Source organism: Coloeus monedula (genome assembly GCF_965178545.1).
Source record: "Coloeus monedula genome assembly, chromosome: 1".
NCBI lineage: Eukaryota > Metazoa > Chordata > Aves > Passeriformes > Corvidae > Coloeus > Coloeus monedula.
Genome location: NC_138781.1, coordinates 119,759,733 through 119,775,519, shown reverse-complemented (window position 1 = coordinate 119,775,519; position 15,787 = coordinate 119,759,733). Strand labels below are relative to the sequence as shown.

Sequence of the window (15,787 nt, the reverse complement as noted above, 5' to 3'; positions counted from 1 at the left end):
AGTCACCTTTTAGAGGTCTAAGTAATTGTTCTTTAAAAAGCCATCAGTGTTACTAAAGCAAATTTATCATTTAAGAGTATGCAGCCATATGTAGCATGTAGGCACCTAATGCAAAATGAACAATTCTAACTAACTTGGCTTGTAACTAGATGTTACCTAGCAATATAATAGGTGCTCTAATAGTGTGAGGCTGACAGGTAACACAATAAACACAAAAAATTATTTGCCAGATCCTCAGAAGATCAATATTACTATCTTCATCTCTTTTTCTTCATTAATTACTGTAATTCTTCATTTTAATTCTGTTTTAACCATTCTAGGTGAAGTGAAAATGATTTCATGAAGAGGAACAGCTCAGAAAAAATGTACTTTCTACACCTCACAAAAACCACACAACTGAATCAAGGACAACTTATGTCTTACTTCCTCTGGACAAAGTTCAGTAGTTCCTTTGCATTGGATTGTTTTCACAGGATTGAAGGAAGAAATCTTTTACTACTTCTAAATGAGTAGATGTCCTGCTGTAATTGTTCTTTTGCCAAGTACATCCAGGTTTAGGTATGCTATAATGCTAAGATCAAACTGAAAATTCACATTTTCAATAAAAGAAAGATATGAAAGAGATCTGAAAGAGCTGTAGTCAAATATATACAAAATGGGCAGGTCAGTTTTGCAGAGAACTTACCAACTGTTACAATCTCACAAACAGTCTCACATAAGCCCAGATAAGTATCAAGCCAGTTCCACAATGGAAAGACCCATTCTTTGTCTGAATCTTGTGATTCCTTGACTGTTACTGTCTTGAGGTACATCCCTGCCCTGCAGCCTTCTCCATCATGTCGTATGAGCACTTTTTGCAAATGACTCAGAGAAACAGCTTCCACCAAAAATGAATCCACCTGCAAAACAGGGAAATACTTAATAAAACAGAATTTTGACTTGAATTTCAGGGAAAATATACGCCTGGATTCATCTGAGAAATTAAAATTTATGTCCGTTTCTTTGTAAAATTTTACATAACATCTCCCTGCTGAATCTAAGAAAGCACACACTGATTATACCTAACATTTAATCCTATATTCATGATTAATGATGCATTGTAATTTCATTTGGTCTTTGGACAATAGGGATCACAGCATCAGTCACTTCCTATTACATTACAATCTATATACTTCAACCTTCTGACAGTCAGACAGTTTTGACAAGACTTTGGTTCTAATCAAATTTCTATCTCTCAAATATCTAGTTTCTAAAACTTATCATACAAATCTAGATAGATATACATTAATAGTTCTAAAGAAAAGTTAGAGATCTAAAAAGAGGGTGTTCACTCCAAGATAACTTCTAAATTCTTCTCCAGTAGTCAGAAAACCTGACTTTTTGCTTGCATTACAGAATGAAAATTGTGGAAACAGCAAATGGAGAAAAGAGTAAGGGAGGAAGTTAAAATGCAAGTGAAGAGTAAAAGATGAGAGATGGGAAGGGAAGCAGAATGGAGAAGGCAGAGAAAGACAAGAGAGAAGTAAACACAAACAGCAGTAGATGAGTATAGGAACCAGAAAAGCAAGATAAGGAAAAATGAGAAATGCAGAGAAAGAAATTATATGCCCCACTAAATTTTTGCTTGTTTTGTAAGAAATCCAGATGTTCTGTATAAGGCCCTGCCAGGGGCCAGATGCACCTCATGGTAACTGGTAAAGGTTAGAAAGTTATGAACAATTGGATTTTGAACAGCAATGTCTAGGATTATAACACCATAATGCAAATAAAACAATTCAGTAGTAGGAGCTTACTAAACTGAATGTTGAAACAATTAAAAAAACAAGATATTAGGAAATTTATTCCTAAAAACGTACAGTGGTTGCCGAAGTCCTATGTGTTGTCCCGATTACTTTTTAAATAAAAATATTAGAGAAGTAGATTTTCTGCTACTAATATTGAAAGTATTTTCATACGACCAAAAAATCTTTTTTTTTTTAATAATAGTCAAACTCAACAGCAGATCGTGAGCAGAAATCTTTAACTTTGTTAATGAAGATATTTTAGGAAATAAATCCATGTATGAACACAAATTAAAATAATGTCAATAGAGTGCTGTCGTCTGTATAGAAGAGAAATACACAGAATGAAATTTAGAAATTCTCTCAGTTCATTACTGATTCCACTTTTACCCTAAAAAGTACTGTGGTAATTGTCTAATAAAATTATTTCACGAAAATCTAAGCCTCTCCTTGACAATGTACACTTTGGCAGTGAGTTTTTTCAAACTTCCTTGTGCAGTGAGTGAAAGCCTAATTCACAAGAGAAGAACTTTATTTATAGTGGTTGTCTAGAAACACTGAGTTTATATGCATTCTTTTTCTGAGTGGAATTTTTGTTTCTTGTCTAAACTTACTGATACTGAGTTGGTGTTTCATGTGGGATTGTGGTTTCAGAAACATCACAGACTGCAAAAGTCTCACAGAAATTTCTGTAACTTATTTTGAATCACTGATTTTTTTAATTGGTTCCTACCTGATCTGTCCTAAATTTGGAACAGAAGTCAGAAGCATGATCACAGAGGTTCTGCCCACTAATCTGCTTTGTACTGCTCGTGTGGAGCCTTTACGGCCACATGGGTGTGTTCTTGTGCAGGAAGTAAATAACACTGGCATTGGTCTACTCTGAATATCTGGAAGATAAGTTCTGTGAATGTTTCCAAATTCTTGCCTATCTATCCAGATGCCTTCTGAGCAGGCATTAAGTGATACTTGATGCAGTACTAGCCCCTGTACAGGTAAGACTGCATTATTGTGCCATTACCTTATTTCTTTGAAATTTTCTTCCTTTTGTTAAAGATGTATGAAGTTTCCTCACACCTGTGTCCTCTCTTTTGCCATAGAGAGTGATATAACGTTTGCAAAAGGCTCTGCTCCCCAGCAGTCACCAATATGTACAGAAACAACATATTTACAGACTGTACAAAAAGAAAAGAAAAAGTTTAATTAAAGCTGATTGAGTACAAGTTGTGATTAAAATAAAACAGCAACACAGAGTATTTAGTAAGACTACTTTTTTATTTCTGCAGCTAGGAAAAAAATCTGCTAAAGAGTGAATGAAATAATCAAGGTGCTTTATTAATCTGATCTCTTCATGCTAAGCTCAATGAAGACTTTCCATCTACTTTCTTAGAAATTTGAAGGAAATTGGACAATTTAGACTTATAAATCTAGACAAACTCTGCCCAATTCTGTTTTGTTGTGCAAGATCTGGAAAATAAGAATTCGTTTGAGTTCAGGGATTTTCAGAAACTGAATTATCTTTGCAATAGATAATAACTAACACAGGTCAAAGAATAAGAATAAAGTTATGCAAATTTAAATAACAGATAGATGCAACATAGCATCTGGATGCATGACATGACATATAATCATAACAATTTACAAAATGCACTTGTTAACTTAAGGAAGGAAACTATAAATTCTTTGCCTCTATACTGATCCTGTATGAATGAATTTCTACAGTCAGATCAGATTTTCTTCTAAGGAAGATCATTGTATTGCACATGTATTCAGACTTATACAAAAAGAACCAAAATTTTTCAAATGTCATTTTTAATGCACAGTCCTGCTGAGTTAACATTTAACTAATGTAACACTACACTTTCTTTTAAGGTCATGAATAGGTTTGAGTATTCAGGGACCAGAACTTCTGGAACTTTAGTCTAGCAAAGCAGTCATGTCTCTAATTACTTCTATCTCACGTGTTACTGCTAACTTTTCTGAACAAACGCAGGACTTCTGTAAGCCTTGACATTCCAAGGGCATCTCTGAGTTCATCCTGAAACTCTCAGCATGACAAAAAAAATAGTCCTTAGGAAAAAATCCCAAACTTTTCTGTGCAATAAGGTTTACTTCTGATACTTGTGTTAGCAAGTAAAGTTACTGTAAGCTAAGTAATTCAATAGCAACTCTAGAACAGATGATTTCCATGGCTTTGAACATGTTCTTTTCCTTAAAAAGTCCCATTATATTGTTCAGTTTTTCCCACTTAGAATCATGCAGAAGATTTAGCAACTGTAAAATCCAATATGCAACTTTGCTGGAAAATTAAAATTTAAGTGGGTCAACATTTTGGCGGTGTGGACATGAAGACAGGTGCCAATAGAGCCACTGAAGATATCGAACCCAGACAAGGCACTATATTATATCTGTGACACTGATTTATTTTCAAGCAGTTAATTTACAGTGTTTATGTCTTCCTGGTGCTTTTACCTGGTACAGTTTTCTGGTCCTCAGTGACTGTGGGGAATTCTTTTACCAGCTCCTCATTTTTCTCTTAAGAGTGAGCCAGAAGTTGCACTCAAAGTTCAGTTCTTGTTTTGCATGCAACTCTTCTAAGTGAAAAGACTTCAGATTCCAGCCCTCAAAGCCTGGCACATCATCACAGCTGACTCGAATCTTGTATACCTACCCCAGATCTCCAGGCTCAACCTGCACCAAATAGCACGAGGAAGAGCGTACTGTCAAGTCTGGTTCACTTAGAGAGATTTTCCCCAGTCCCCAGTGTAGAATTCCTAAATTTAACAGTAAATAATGGAAAAGCTGAGTTTGAGGCTGGGATAAGTGTTACGATAGAATCAATGCTTTTTTTTTTTTCATTTATAATCATGGGTGAGATTGACTCCCTTATGAGTATTGTAAGTATGATACTCTACCTTTAGAGTGAGTCAAGATCTGATCTTAAAATGAGTAAGATGTGTGCATTTAGGCTCTTTAGACAAAAGGTAACATGGAAAGTTGTGACTCTACTGGATAAAGAGAGCATTAACTTACAATTAAAGATTCTAATATCAGCAGCCAAGTGAGGTATATATTTAAAGATGATTACTATGAGCCTGGAATCACAAGATTGTTTAGGTTGGAAAAGACCTTCAAGATCAAGTCCAACCATTAAAACAGCACTGCCAAGTCCATCACTAAACCACGTCTCTTAGTGCCACATCATGTTTGTAAATGGTTACTCAAACACTACCCTGGGCAGCCTGTCCCAGTGCTTGACAACCCCACCAGTGAAGAAGTTTTAACTAAACTCTCATTTGCTAAATGATTTGGCCTAGAACATAAAACTACTTTATAACCAATTCTTCATTAAAGGAAAGGGATATTTCTGAATAAAAATAAATCATTGCTGTTACAGAAATAACTCTGTAGGACAACACAGCCCTGTTCCCATACTACATGTAGGAAATTCAATAACTGGTTGCTGATTGTGGCTAATGATTTGCATGACATTAACCACTACATGATAAGTCTTCTGAACAGCAGGAAGTAATGGGGCAGCCATTCACTGGGCAACTACAAGAAAGACAGGATGGGAAGTGATTTTTGAGTGAAAAAATTGAAAACTAGTAATTTTTAAAGGCAACAATTATGTTTATTTTAAAAATCTATATTTTTATTCAAAAAAAAATAATACAGAAAATGTTGGCAGTAGCTTTGTTCTTCTCCCATATTACTGCTTTTTTTCCCCCAATACCCGTCACAACACAAGATTTGGTGACTTTCCAGGGAATAAATCCTTTGTGCATCCTGTTGCATCACAATAAGACACTGAAATTAGCCTTACACAATTACGCCCTGGCTCTGGCAGCACCACCAGCAGATTGGCTCCTAAGACAGAGCACAGACCTCCTAACAGATTCATTTATTCTGCTTCTTAGCAGAGCTCTGAATGTGACAGCCCTTCACTGCTTAAAGCTATTTCATGTGTATTTGCACAGTGAACACATGCATGTAGGGAAGTATCAGCTGCCTTATTCATATTAGAGAGGTATTATATTAAAAAAATGTGCTTTTGTCATTTTGGGAGAGTTGGTCACCATTATCAGCTGTTAAGCAAATAAGAAATAGTAAAATACCAGAGTATGAAGAAGACTAATTAATTGAAAATAAAGTAACCCACCCAAACCATTTTACAGGAACTTTATGAATGGTTTATGATGCAGAACTTATGAAAAGAGGCCTTCGCTAAGAAGGAATTGCACTTGATGAATTAAAAATCCCTCCAAGTCTGAGTTTCTTAAGGTAAGTATTTTAACAGGTTGCCATGCCCCTCCTACACAATTTCAAGATACAGGGCATTGTTTAAGGACCAGAGAAGGACTCCTTTCTATTGCCTATATAACAGCCCTGGGGCTGCATGAACCACTCAGCTCCTGAACTGTAACTCCCCAGTACTCATAAAAGACACACAGCAGTAGTTTCACACCAAAAAAGAGGGCACCAGACTTGTCCTCTCTCTAAGCCTAGTCTGCCCTGCCATGGTGCTTACAGAGCTCAAAGCTGTCCCTGACTTGGTTGCCACTCCTGCACTGTGAAAAGGGAAATACATGGGCAGAATATCACATCAAGATTTTTTCATTCATGCCGTGTATGTTGCAAAGGATATCATTAGCTGTTTATCATTAGCTGTGGTGGACTAAGTGGATTAATTCCTCTCAAAATATGCATTCCACCTGATTAAACTTAAAGGGAATTATTTGGGTTCATTGAGAGGAGAGTGCACAGGTTCTTCACCCATCTAAACTATGGTTCTTTCACAAGCAAAAAAAACCATTGCTTCTTTTTCAGAACCAGATGACTGACTTCTTAAATTATTGCCTGCCGATTTTCTTTCTCATACATGGACCCCATGGCTGTATCACACAGCTACTCTAAATGCTGTGACTAGCTTATTCCATAAAACTCTCTGTTTGGGAGTAGCAAAAGTACAGAACTCGGTTATTTTTATGTGACAGGGCAAGCTGTAATTCACATTTTACTTTGTCTTCTGCTACCCAAATTTGCAATTCTCTAGGATTCTAAGTTATCACAAATACATGTGCTATAATCCTTGTAGGAAATGCACAGAAGAGATTTACAGAAAAATAATTCCAGAATACAGGACAAACTATTTAGAAGCCACAATTGTCCATTTTGTTTCCAGAATCACAATTTCAATTAATTCCCTGACTGTCTTTGAACCAGCAAGTACTAATAATCATACTGTTTCTGATCTGTGGAATGACACACCTATTATTTTCAATTGAGTGTATTGGATGCCCTTTTTCATGGATTTGTTTTTTCCCTCACAGTTCTTGCCAGCATTAGCCTTTTTGTTCAGATCCATCATTGTATCCAGTGCTGCCATTACATCATTCTTGTAATCCTTTTCTGAACAGTTTAATACAAGCAGTTTTTCTTTGGAATATGATATTCTTTGATCCCAAAATTGTCTTTTCCCTCCATCGATGTCTATTAATTGATGCAACATGAACTTTGAAGCAGAGACAGACATGTAATCCATCACAAAATATATTTCCAGTGAATATCCTGGTTTTAAATTTGCTGAATGTTTGCAAGAGGATACTTTACCTTTTTCATTATTATAATTTCCTAATTAATTTTTTCACATTTATTTCTTCTGAATAATTTTATGTAATATTCAGAACTTGAATCTTAGCTGAGTTGGTGTGATTTGTCATATTCTAAACAACACAATATGGTTTCCATTACGTGACTGAAGGAACACGGCTCTTAAAATCAGGAGGAGCCACTGGGCTTCTGAAGATCTCAGAGACAGGTAACTGATAAAGATATTCATTCATGAGAATTTCATAACATTTTAAATATTTTCCTTTTTGATTCACACAGGGCTTCTTAAAGACATCATGCCTAAGGTAATTAAAGCTTTGTAAATTTTACTGTTTGGGTACATATTTAAATTCAATTATTTTTCCTTTTTTCCCTGTTAAAAAAAATCCCCCAAAAAATCACACACACACACATACACACACCCCATGAATTATTCTAGTTAATAGGGTTTGGTCAAAGCATCCTAAAATTCAATTGGACAGCCATCTGTCATATACTCCAGAAATCCTTCTGCTTGTTGTTTGGAGCATCATCTCATACTGTGGAAAAAACACGGATTATTGTATTATGTGATTTGAAGCTTTCTGTCACCTTTGTGGTCCTTAACACAAAATACATTCAGTATTTATTGTGTATTTACCAACAGTCCTGCTTGAAGATCACTATTGCTCATTTTGTGCTCTCTGTGCTAGTGTTTTGGACAATAGTTTTGGGGATCCTAATCTCACCCTCTGTCCCATGTATTTTATGATTCTCTGGAGGATAGAATGTGCACAATACACTCGAACTTTCCTAAGGCATACTCTGACAAGCTTACTGTGCAAGCAACCAAGAAAGAGAGATGACTGTGAGAAAGATCTGTATATTTTATAAATCTATTAATTCCATGTGAGATCAGTGATTGATTCCAATCATCACCAGACCACAAAGGGAAAAAAATTCCACCTCTTCACTGGTTTCTTGCAATGCTGCCTTCAATGCTACAGCTCCTGTCAGATTTCATAACGCTGGCACATTGACCTATTTTTCAATTTATTTTTTAAAACTAAGGTGTTCTTGTTAAATTCATTCTTATTTAAGCAGCTCAACTACCATACCACACATTTCTGAGACCACTGAAACCCAACTGTACCTAAGAGCATGCTGCTATTTTCTCTCTTTTAATTTATTCTTTATGCTTGCTATGTGCAATTAAACTACATCTGTTCTTTCACAGGAGTTGGTTGGACATATTTTGGATCAAATAATCATTCCGAATACGATACACATCTGTGCATATACTTGTGTGAGAACACCTGGAAAATCAGGAATTTACATGTCTTTCCATCCTCAGTGTGCAATAAATGCATCTCTGAGATCAAAATTAAGCTTACTGTTTCAAAACTACGTGAGCTGCTTATAGCACATAATCTGTTGTTCTTTTTACTGCACAATATTATTAAGGATGTTTCTCTAGGACCTGGATCTTGGGGGGAGGTTAAAAGTTCATTTATTCCTGCTTGTTGGAAAGCTGAATTCACAGCTTGTCCTCCTTGTGATATCACGTTTATGCCTCCAGCTTGCTGCTACAGTGAGAGAACATAAGCAAAGCTTCTGCATTCTTCTGCATAGTCTTAGTAAGAACAAAGAAAGGGAAAGCAAAAAGAAGCTGCGTTTATTAGCTCAAGCACCTAAAGAGGTATGAGGGTCTTTATGGAGATACCTGTGAATCCCCAAATGCCCCTTTATACTAGAGCTGCTATTCTGTAAGCTGCACTGTAAGCAAAGTTGAAAAGAGATAAAATGTCATACACAGTAAATAATGCTCAAATAATACTAACTTCTCCATACAAAGCAATAAAAACAAGGACACAAATAGCTGTCAGGAAAATACAGGCACTAACCCAAAGTCTATCCAAAGTATGAACAAGCTTTCAGAAAGCTGCTGGGGTGGAAGGGTACAGTGGATAATGTGCTGTGTACACTGGTAAACTATGAGGGACAACCAAGACTGACACACAGACATACTAATTTCCCCATGTGTGATACCCAATCATTGAAACTAGGCAGCCTTAACAAGGAATACGTGCCATTTGGGAAATTACCAACACGTTGGGTGTAGCAAAGGTCTGCTTTATGCACTGATGCTTGCCAAAATTCAGTCAGCTGGCGTTGCTGCTCCATAGATAGATTCTGCCTCTACTGACCTCTTCAGTTTATGTTCATGGCATAGGATAGGAAGCTTGTTTTGTTGCTCAGTGTTTTTCCTGGGTGTTTTCTGATAAGCAGCTGCTTCCTTTTCATTGAGAAATGCCATTTATCTTTTCATTTACTCCCCATAAAGTTCTCAAATTGCTTTAGCTTGTTATTTAAACTAAAAATTCAGCCTGGATCAGGTCATTACAATGAAGCTTTGACATAATTTTCTAAACGTAGTTTTGCCATTGTTTTCAGAATGTTTATTGCTGCCATTGAAAAGTCTTTCTGAGCTGTGTAAAACTGCCTTGAATTGCAAGCTGTTTCTCTCAACTTGCTGGCTAGAAGCTGTACTTCATGCCAATCAACAGAATTTGCAATGACTTAGCCTAGAAAGCCAGGACAGAATTTGAAGATTTAAAAGATGCCTCAGATGAATCCTCTCAAAGCAGCAGCATGTGTGTCAGGTGTACGGGCAGTCAGGGCTGTGTTAGGGTTGATTTTAATACTGGCCTGGTATAAGCTATTGCTTCAGAGTGAGTTCACCACACTTTGATATGCATGAATGCATTCTCCAGTGATTTGTGATTATCCAGAAAAATCCTCTGCCTGCTGGCCTGAGAGGCAGAACTATCCTGGGGAGAGTGGATACTACTTTACAAAGATGGAAGTGAAGGAAAGAAAAGCCCACTTATGCCCCTTGGGAGTGCTGCCCAATCCTTCATCTTCTGCATTCACAAATAATTGTATATTGCCTTTTGTACGAGCTTCAACTCAGGAATCTTTCGGGAATTAGAAAAAATGCAAGATGAGCTGGTGAATGCAATAAATTAACACAAAAGGGTCCATGGAGCTGGCTACAGTAGAACAGGACTAGCAGTAGGAGATGACCCAAGATCTATACTTACATCATTCTGTCTTTGTAAATTGTCACATCATTTTTTACCAGACAAATCAACTGTCTATATATAATGCTAGTTATGTGTACACACAAACACACACACATATATATGCATATATCTATATCTATCTCTCTCTCTATATATATATCCTAGAGGGCATTGTCATGATAAGTTCTGTGTGGTACTGTATATTTCTGACTTACAATTAATTCATCAGTTGCTCTGGGGAGAAAGCACACATATCCTGGGGTTTGTGGAGAAAGCAGAAGCTCATCACTTTTGCCCTTTGAGCCATGAATCACAAGGGTTCTTTTACACTCCTTTGGCCCTGGGGAATCTCCATCTGTTTTAACCTGCATTCTCCACTGTTGTGCTAAAACAGGAAAAATGCATTTTTAGCATCAGTGCATCAATTAAACAGTTTTAGTATCAATGGTAGAGAGCAATGGATGACTTTGGTACTATCACAACAAAGAATTATATATTACCAAGAGTTTACATCCCATTTAATATAAATAATTAATAATTTAAAAATCTCTTGAAGATAAGTATAACTCAGGCTTGATAAACACAAGACAACTGTTGAAGTGGGTCTGAAAACAGTTAACACCAAGGAAGCAGAAAAAAGACACTTTGCCTAGGCATGGTTTTTGCTTTCTTTGTAATAAAATAGTTACTTTAATTACAGTAATTATTTTAATAAATTTCAGATCTTAACATTTTCTTATGTAACATGAAAAGAAAATTAACATTTTGAAAGACTTGTATGTGATCCATTTGTAAGACCTGCTGGTTAATATACAACTAGTTAAACAAAAAACCTTTTTTTTCTCAGATTTTTCTGACTTAATTTGTCATGTCCAGTCTGCTTGTTTGTCAGATCAGATCACTCATTAGGGCTGAATACAAAATTCAGGAAATTTTGAAGGATGTTTGCACTGCTCTCAGCTCATGTCTTGGGCATTTTAGAGGTTGTTTTTTGGTAAGTCATCCGTATTCATAACAGTGTTCAAAGTCCAGTGTGCAACAGGGAAGCTGTTCCAAGTGTAGGAAAAATACAGTATCTTAGATGGACAGCATAGGTTAGGAAGCTATTTAAGTGCTTGAAGGTAAATCATCCCCTGAATTCAAAGGAATGATTTGTTGAAAAGACAATTGATCCTGCATGGCAAAAGGAATTTAACAATGGAAGCAAATTAAAAGCTTTTGTTTAGACTGTGGCTAATACTGTGGAAATACAATCATTTGCTAATGGGATTGATATAAAAGAGAACTATTTCGTGATTGTGTGTAAGCCTGCAATATGGTATGTTGATAAAATTAATTTTAGAATCATTTAATTCAGAAATAAATAGGATGTGACTTTTTCTTACAAAACTGTGTGCTTTTTTCCTACCTTTTGTTTTCCTCTGCCTGCCTAAAGATGGAAACTAGATGAAAACCTGATCTGGCTTCCTTGATTTATAATTTTCCTCTTTTTTATATTGGTTTTTTAGCTAATCCTGTTTTTCCCCTTTTTATAGAACGTGTTTCTGCATTACATCTGACTGTTCGCTGACTCTTCTGGGCTCAGCTAGAAAACAGCAGGCAAATACTCCTCTCGCAGCTAGGCTTCTGAGTAACACACTAGCTGAAAGGATCCTTCCATCTGAACTCTTTTTTTAAGGTCATTTCCAGCAATGAGTCAGATGTAGCGTGTAGAAGATCCACACTTTGCCTAATGAGGAACTTTTGCTGTTTGATATATATGCCAGCTTTGAATTTTATCTCCTTGTGCCAGGTTGGCATGTGGTACTCTTCAGGGTGTCACACTTGGTGAAGTCAAGCATTGTTTGAGCTTTTGCTGCTCCTGAGCACTCCAAGGGTTTATGAGGAGCTTCAAATTTTTACAAAGACTCCCAACATAGCCCTGAACCTCTTATCCTGTCTAACCATGCCCCATTTTGAAGGCTGCCCCAGGAACACAACAGAGTGGAAATTAAGATAATTTTGCAGTTCTGTATTTCCCAAGTGGACCTTTTTTTTTTTCTCTTTGTAATATCCCTCTGCTCCAGGAGAGAGCAAGCCCTAAGTTAAGACAAAGCACTAATGCATAACTGCCTGTTCCCTCCTCAGAGAGGCAGCATGTTCAGAGAACATATTTCAGGCAAGGTGATTTATTTTAATTAATATCCATTATTGTGTGTTTAATTATTATTTCAATAGCAAGGCCAAGACACCAGTTGGGAGTTTTCCAGGGAATAAATCACTGGTTACAGCTTTAAGGTCTCTTAGTGCCTATGATTCTTTATTCTCCCACACTTACTTTTAATGCTTCTACAGTTTGGTAAGTGAGCTAACACAGACTGACTGCATTTTCTCTCAGTTCAACAAATTCATTTAACCTGCTCATGCCAGAAGAATCAGAAAATTCTTTGTCTAATATTCTATTCACTTAGACATCTACTTGGTGAGTATGAATACACGAGACAGAAGACTGATGCTAAGTTTTTATTGTGTTCAGTGATTTCTACATCTCTTCAGGAGTGAAGCTGTGGAAATGAGATAGCTGGACTTCAGTAGGTCATTTTCTGCATTTTGTATGTGTGGCCACATTAAAACAAAGACTTTTCCCCTGATATTACCAAACTGTGTTAACTTCCTTTCAGAATGATTAGTGTATTAGTGTGTTACTGTACTTTCATAGCTTATGTGTAAAGTTATAGACATTTACTTTGGGATATCAATGTGGGAATCACTGAAATGAATTGTAGGGGAAAATACAGAATTCTGGGGGAAAAAAGTCTCAGAATTCTCTCTTTTCTATAATGATATAACCAAGAATCTGATTCACATTACAGATATTTATACAGAGATATGTTAGAATTAGGGATCATTTCTTGACTTTCAGAAATTAAATGGAATCAGTCATAACAATTTCTTGCCAGAAATTCTTTTAACCACTAGTCTGGAACCTGAGAGTTCCTTCAGTGAAACTATGAAAATCAAACCTGCAATGACTTCTGTACATAGAAATCTGGATATGGCAAAACCTGAAGTCAACATTTCATAATATAATTCAGAAAGCTGAAAAAGGAAGGCTTATTTTCTGGATTTTTTAAAATATGAGTAAATGATGTGTTTTTAAAGGATTGCCAAAACTGTTTTTACAGTATACTATTTCAGGTTTTTTTTCACTCTGGTGTTTTTTGGTCGAAAGACCTAGAAAGACATTCACACTTTTCAAGACGTAGGAGTAGGTTGCTTATTTCCTGAAGATTGTAGAAATTTGTGTTCCTTAAGGCAGAGCAGCCAGTCTGCTTAATTCTTTTTCTTAGGGATTTCCACCTCCATCTGGCAAAGCAAACACACAGTTGTTGCTTTATAGAAGCAGGTCCATTCCATTTAAAATTTGGGAATTCTGTTATTATTCTTAGTCCATTATCAAGTACTTGCAAGGAAGGGAATAATTAAAAAAAAAAAATTAGTCACAGCAGAATTTACTGGATATTTTCCCTTTTCATATGAACTTTCTTAACACCAAAAAAACCTGCCTTAATAGCAAAAACCTTGCACAACACAAGAAGAGACAACATAGAAGTATCTATTAACTGAACTCTGCTATTGTTATTTATAAATTAATACTTTATTTACCACCCACAAAAACCCACAAAACCTCAGGACACCCTACAGGAATCACATTACAGGAACCCAGATCCTTTTAGCTGACTGCAGTGAGGATATCATTGGAACATATTGTGTCTTTTCTCCTTGCCTTGAGAGAAAATTCTTTTGTATGTGCTATTAAGATACTTCATCTATTTTGAGGCAGAAAAGGAAAATAAATAGAGAAAACAGAAGGAAAAAGTAGTAAAATACCCCTACCATGTAGGAAACTTATAGAGAGCGACATAAAGTCCTGTTCAAATCAACTTCAAATCCCTCAAATCAACTTCATTTGAGAGCTGAGAGCACCTATCTACCTTCCCTACCAGGGCAATACACTTTCTCTATTTATCTTGCATCAAACATACAAGGAGGAATCAGAGGTATACAAATCTATTCCTATGCCTGATTTGCCAGAGCCTCTCTGTAATGTACAAATGTACAAAGGTTACTGAGAAAACTTGGTATGGGCAGACTGCATTTTGGCAGAATTCATAACTGCAGCAGCAGTCACAGGGATATGGGATTTATGCTTCATTAAAGCTGGCATAAGGCTAGCCTGGCTGAAAAAAGACAAAGAGCCCTCAAGTAACCTACCCAGTAATGATGAGTTTCAAGTCAAGTTCCCTCTTTGGCTAGGTGGTTGAACAGGCTACTAGCCTCATCCAAAGTGAATGAGATTTCTGACCTTCAGTGTGATTTATAAAATATTTTGTTCTGCAACTGGTGCCTTAGACCTGACCTAAGCACATTGATCTTATCCTGAAAATCAGCAAACACAGAATTATGCCAACCAGCTTTTTATGACTTTCCCTGAAGCTCATTTGAAGAGTGCAGCTCATACAGAATATGACCACATGAGTGCCTAAAACAGTGGCTCCCTAACATCAGAACTTCCACTTGCCTCTTATTCAGTAAACATACGTTACATGGAAAGTTTTCACCTCCACTCTGAAGGGGATTGCTTATCACTATTTTACCACGTAAATCTTCACTGATACAGGTGCTGGGAGAATCTAAGGGAATTATTTTTTCTCCTAGGACTCTGCATGTCTGGAATGTTCTCTTACCAGCTCTGACATTGGTACTGTGTCATGATAGAATGACACAGAGCTGACTACAGGATATCTTTCCAAACCACTTGTGATTGTTACCCTCCTGTAAAGCTCAGTCATGCAAGGTCTATGAGATCACTAATATGATAGCACAAATTAAACTGTGAAAAATCAGTCCTGATCATCCTCTTTTTCACATAAGGCATGAAAGTCCTGTCTGTAACCTATCTCAGTTCCCCACTGGAATGAGCCCATAGGTAAAACAAAGATGGATGAAGGGCAGCTCAAGCTAAGCCGTCATATAGCTAACTGACAGATAACTTCCTAAAAATAATCTTCTCTTTTGTAACTTCTTTTTTCAGAAGCTCTGATCTCAACAACCTCTGGGTCCTCCTTGACATCTAGACAGTGAAATGGTTCAAAAGCTGGTTAAGAATAAGCAACTCCTTCCTCCTCATAATCAATATATTGAGTCTGATCACCCTTGACTCTCACAGGCACTGAGCAGCCTGTGAATCTGTGCCTGATTACTATAACATAATGAAGCATGAAGCTCTGCTGGGAAAAATTTTGAATTGGTAGTAAAATATAGTCTACTTTCTGAAATAAGGTGAAA

The 15,787-nt window shown here is 36.5% G+C and overlaps 1 protein-coding gene across 1 annotated transcript in view; it reads right to left on the bottom strand.

The window, feature by feature from the left end:
• RP1 (RP1 axonemal microtubule associated) overlaps positions 1-15,787 on the bottom strand; it is a gene marked incomplete at its 3' end in the record, with an annotated part of 163,329 nt that overhangs the window by 63,655 nt on the left and 83,887 nt on the right. Inside the window, 7 exon segments of the mRNA XM_082284668.1 lie at positions 682-899; positions 2,803-2,894; positions 2,897-2,956; positions 4,254-4,313; positions 4,316-4,448; positions 4,452-4,472; positions 10,675-10,844. Of these exon segments, the coding sequence (XP_082140794.1) occupies positions 682-899; positions 2,803-2,894; positions 2,897-2,956; positions 4,254-4,313; positions 4,316-4,448; positions 4,452-4,472; positions 10,675-10,844 (754 nt within the window).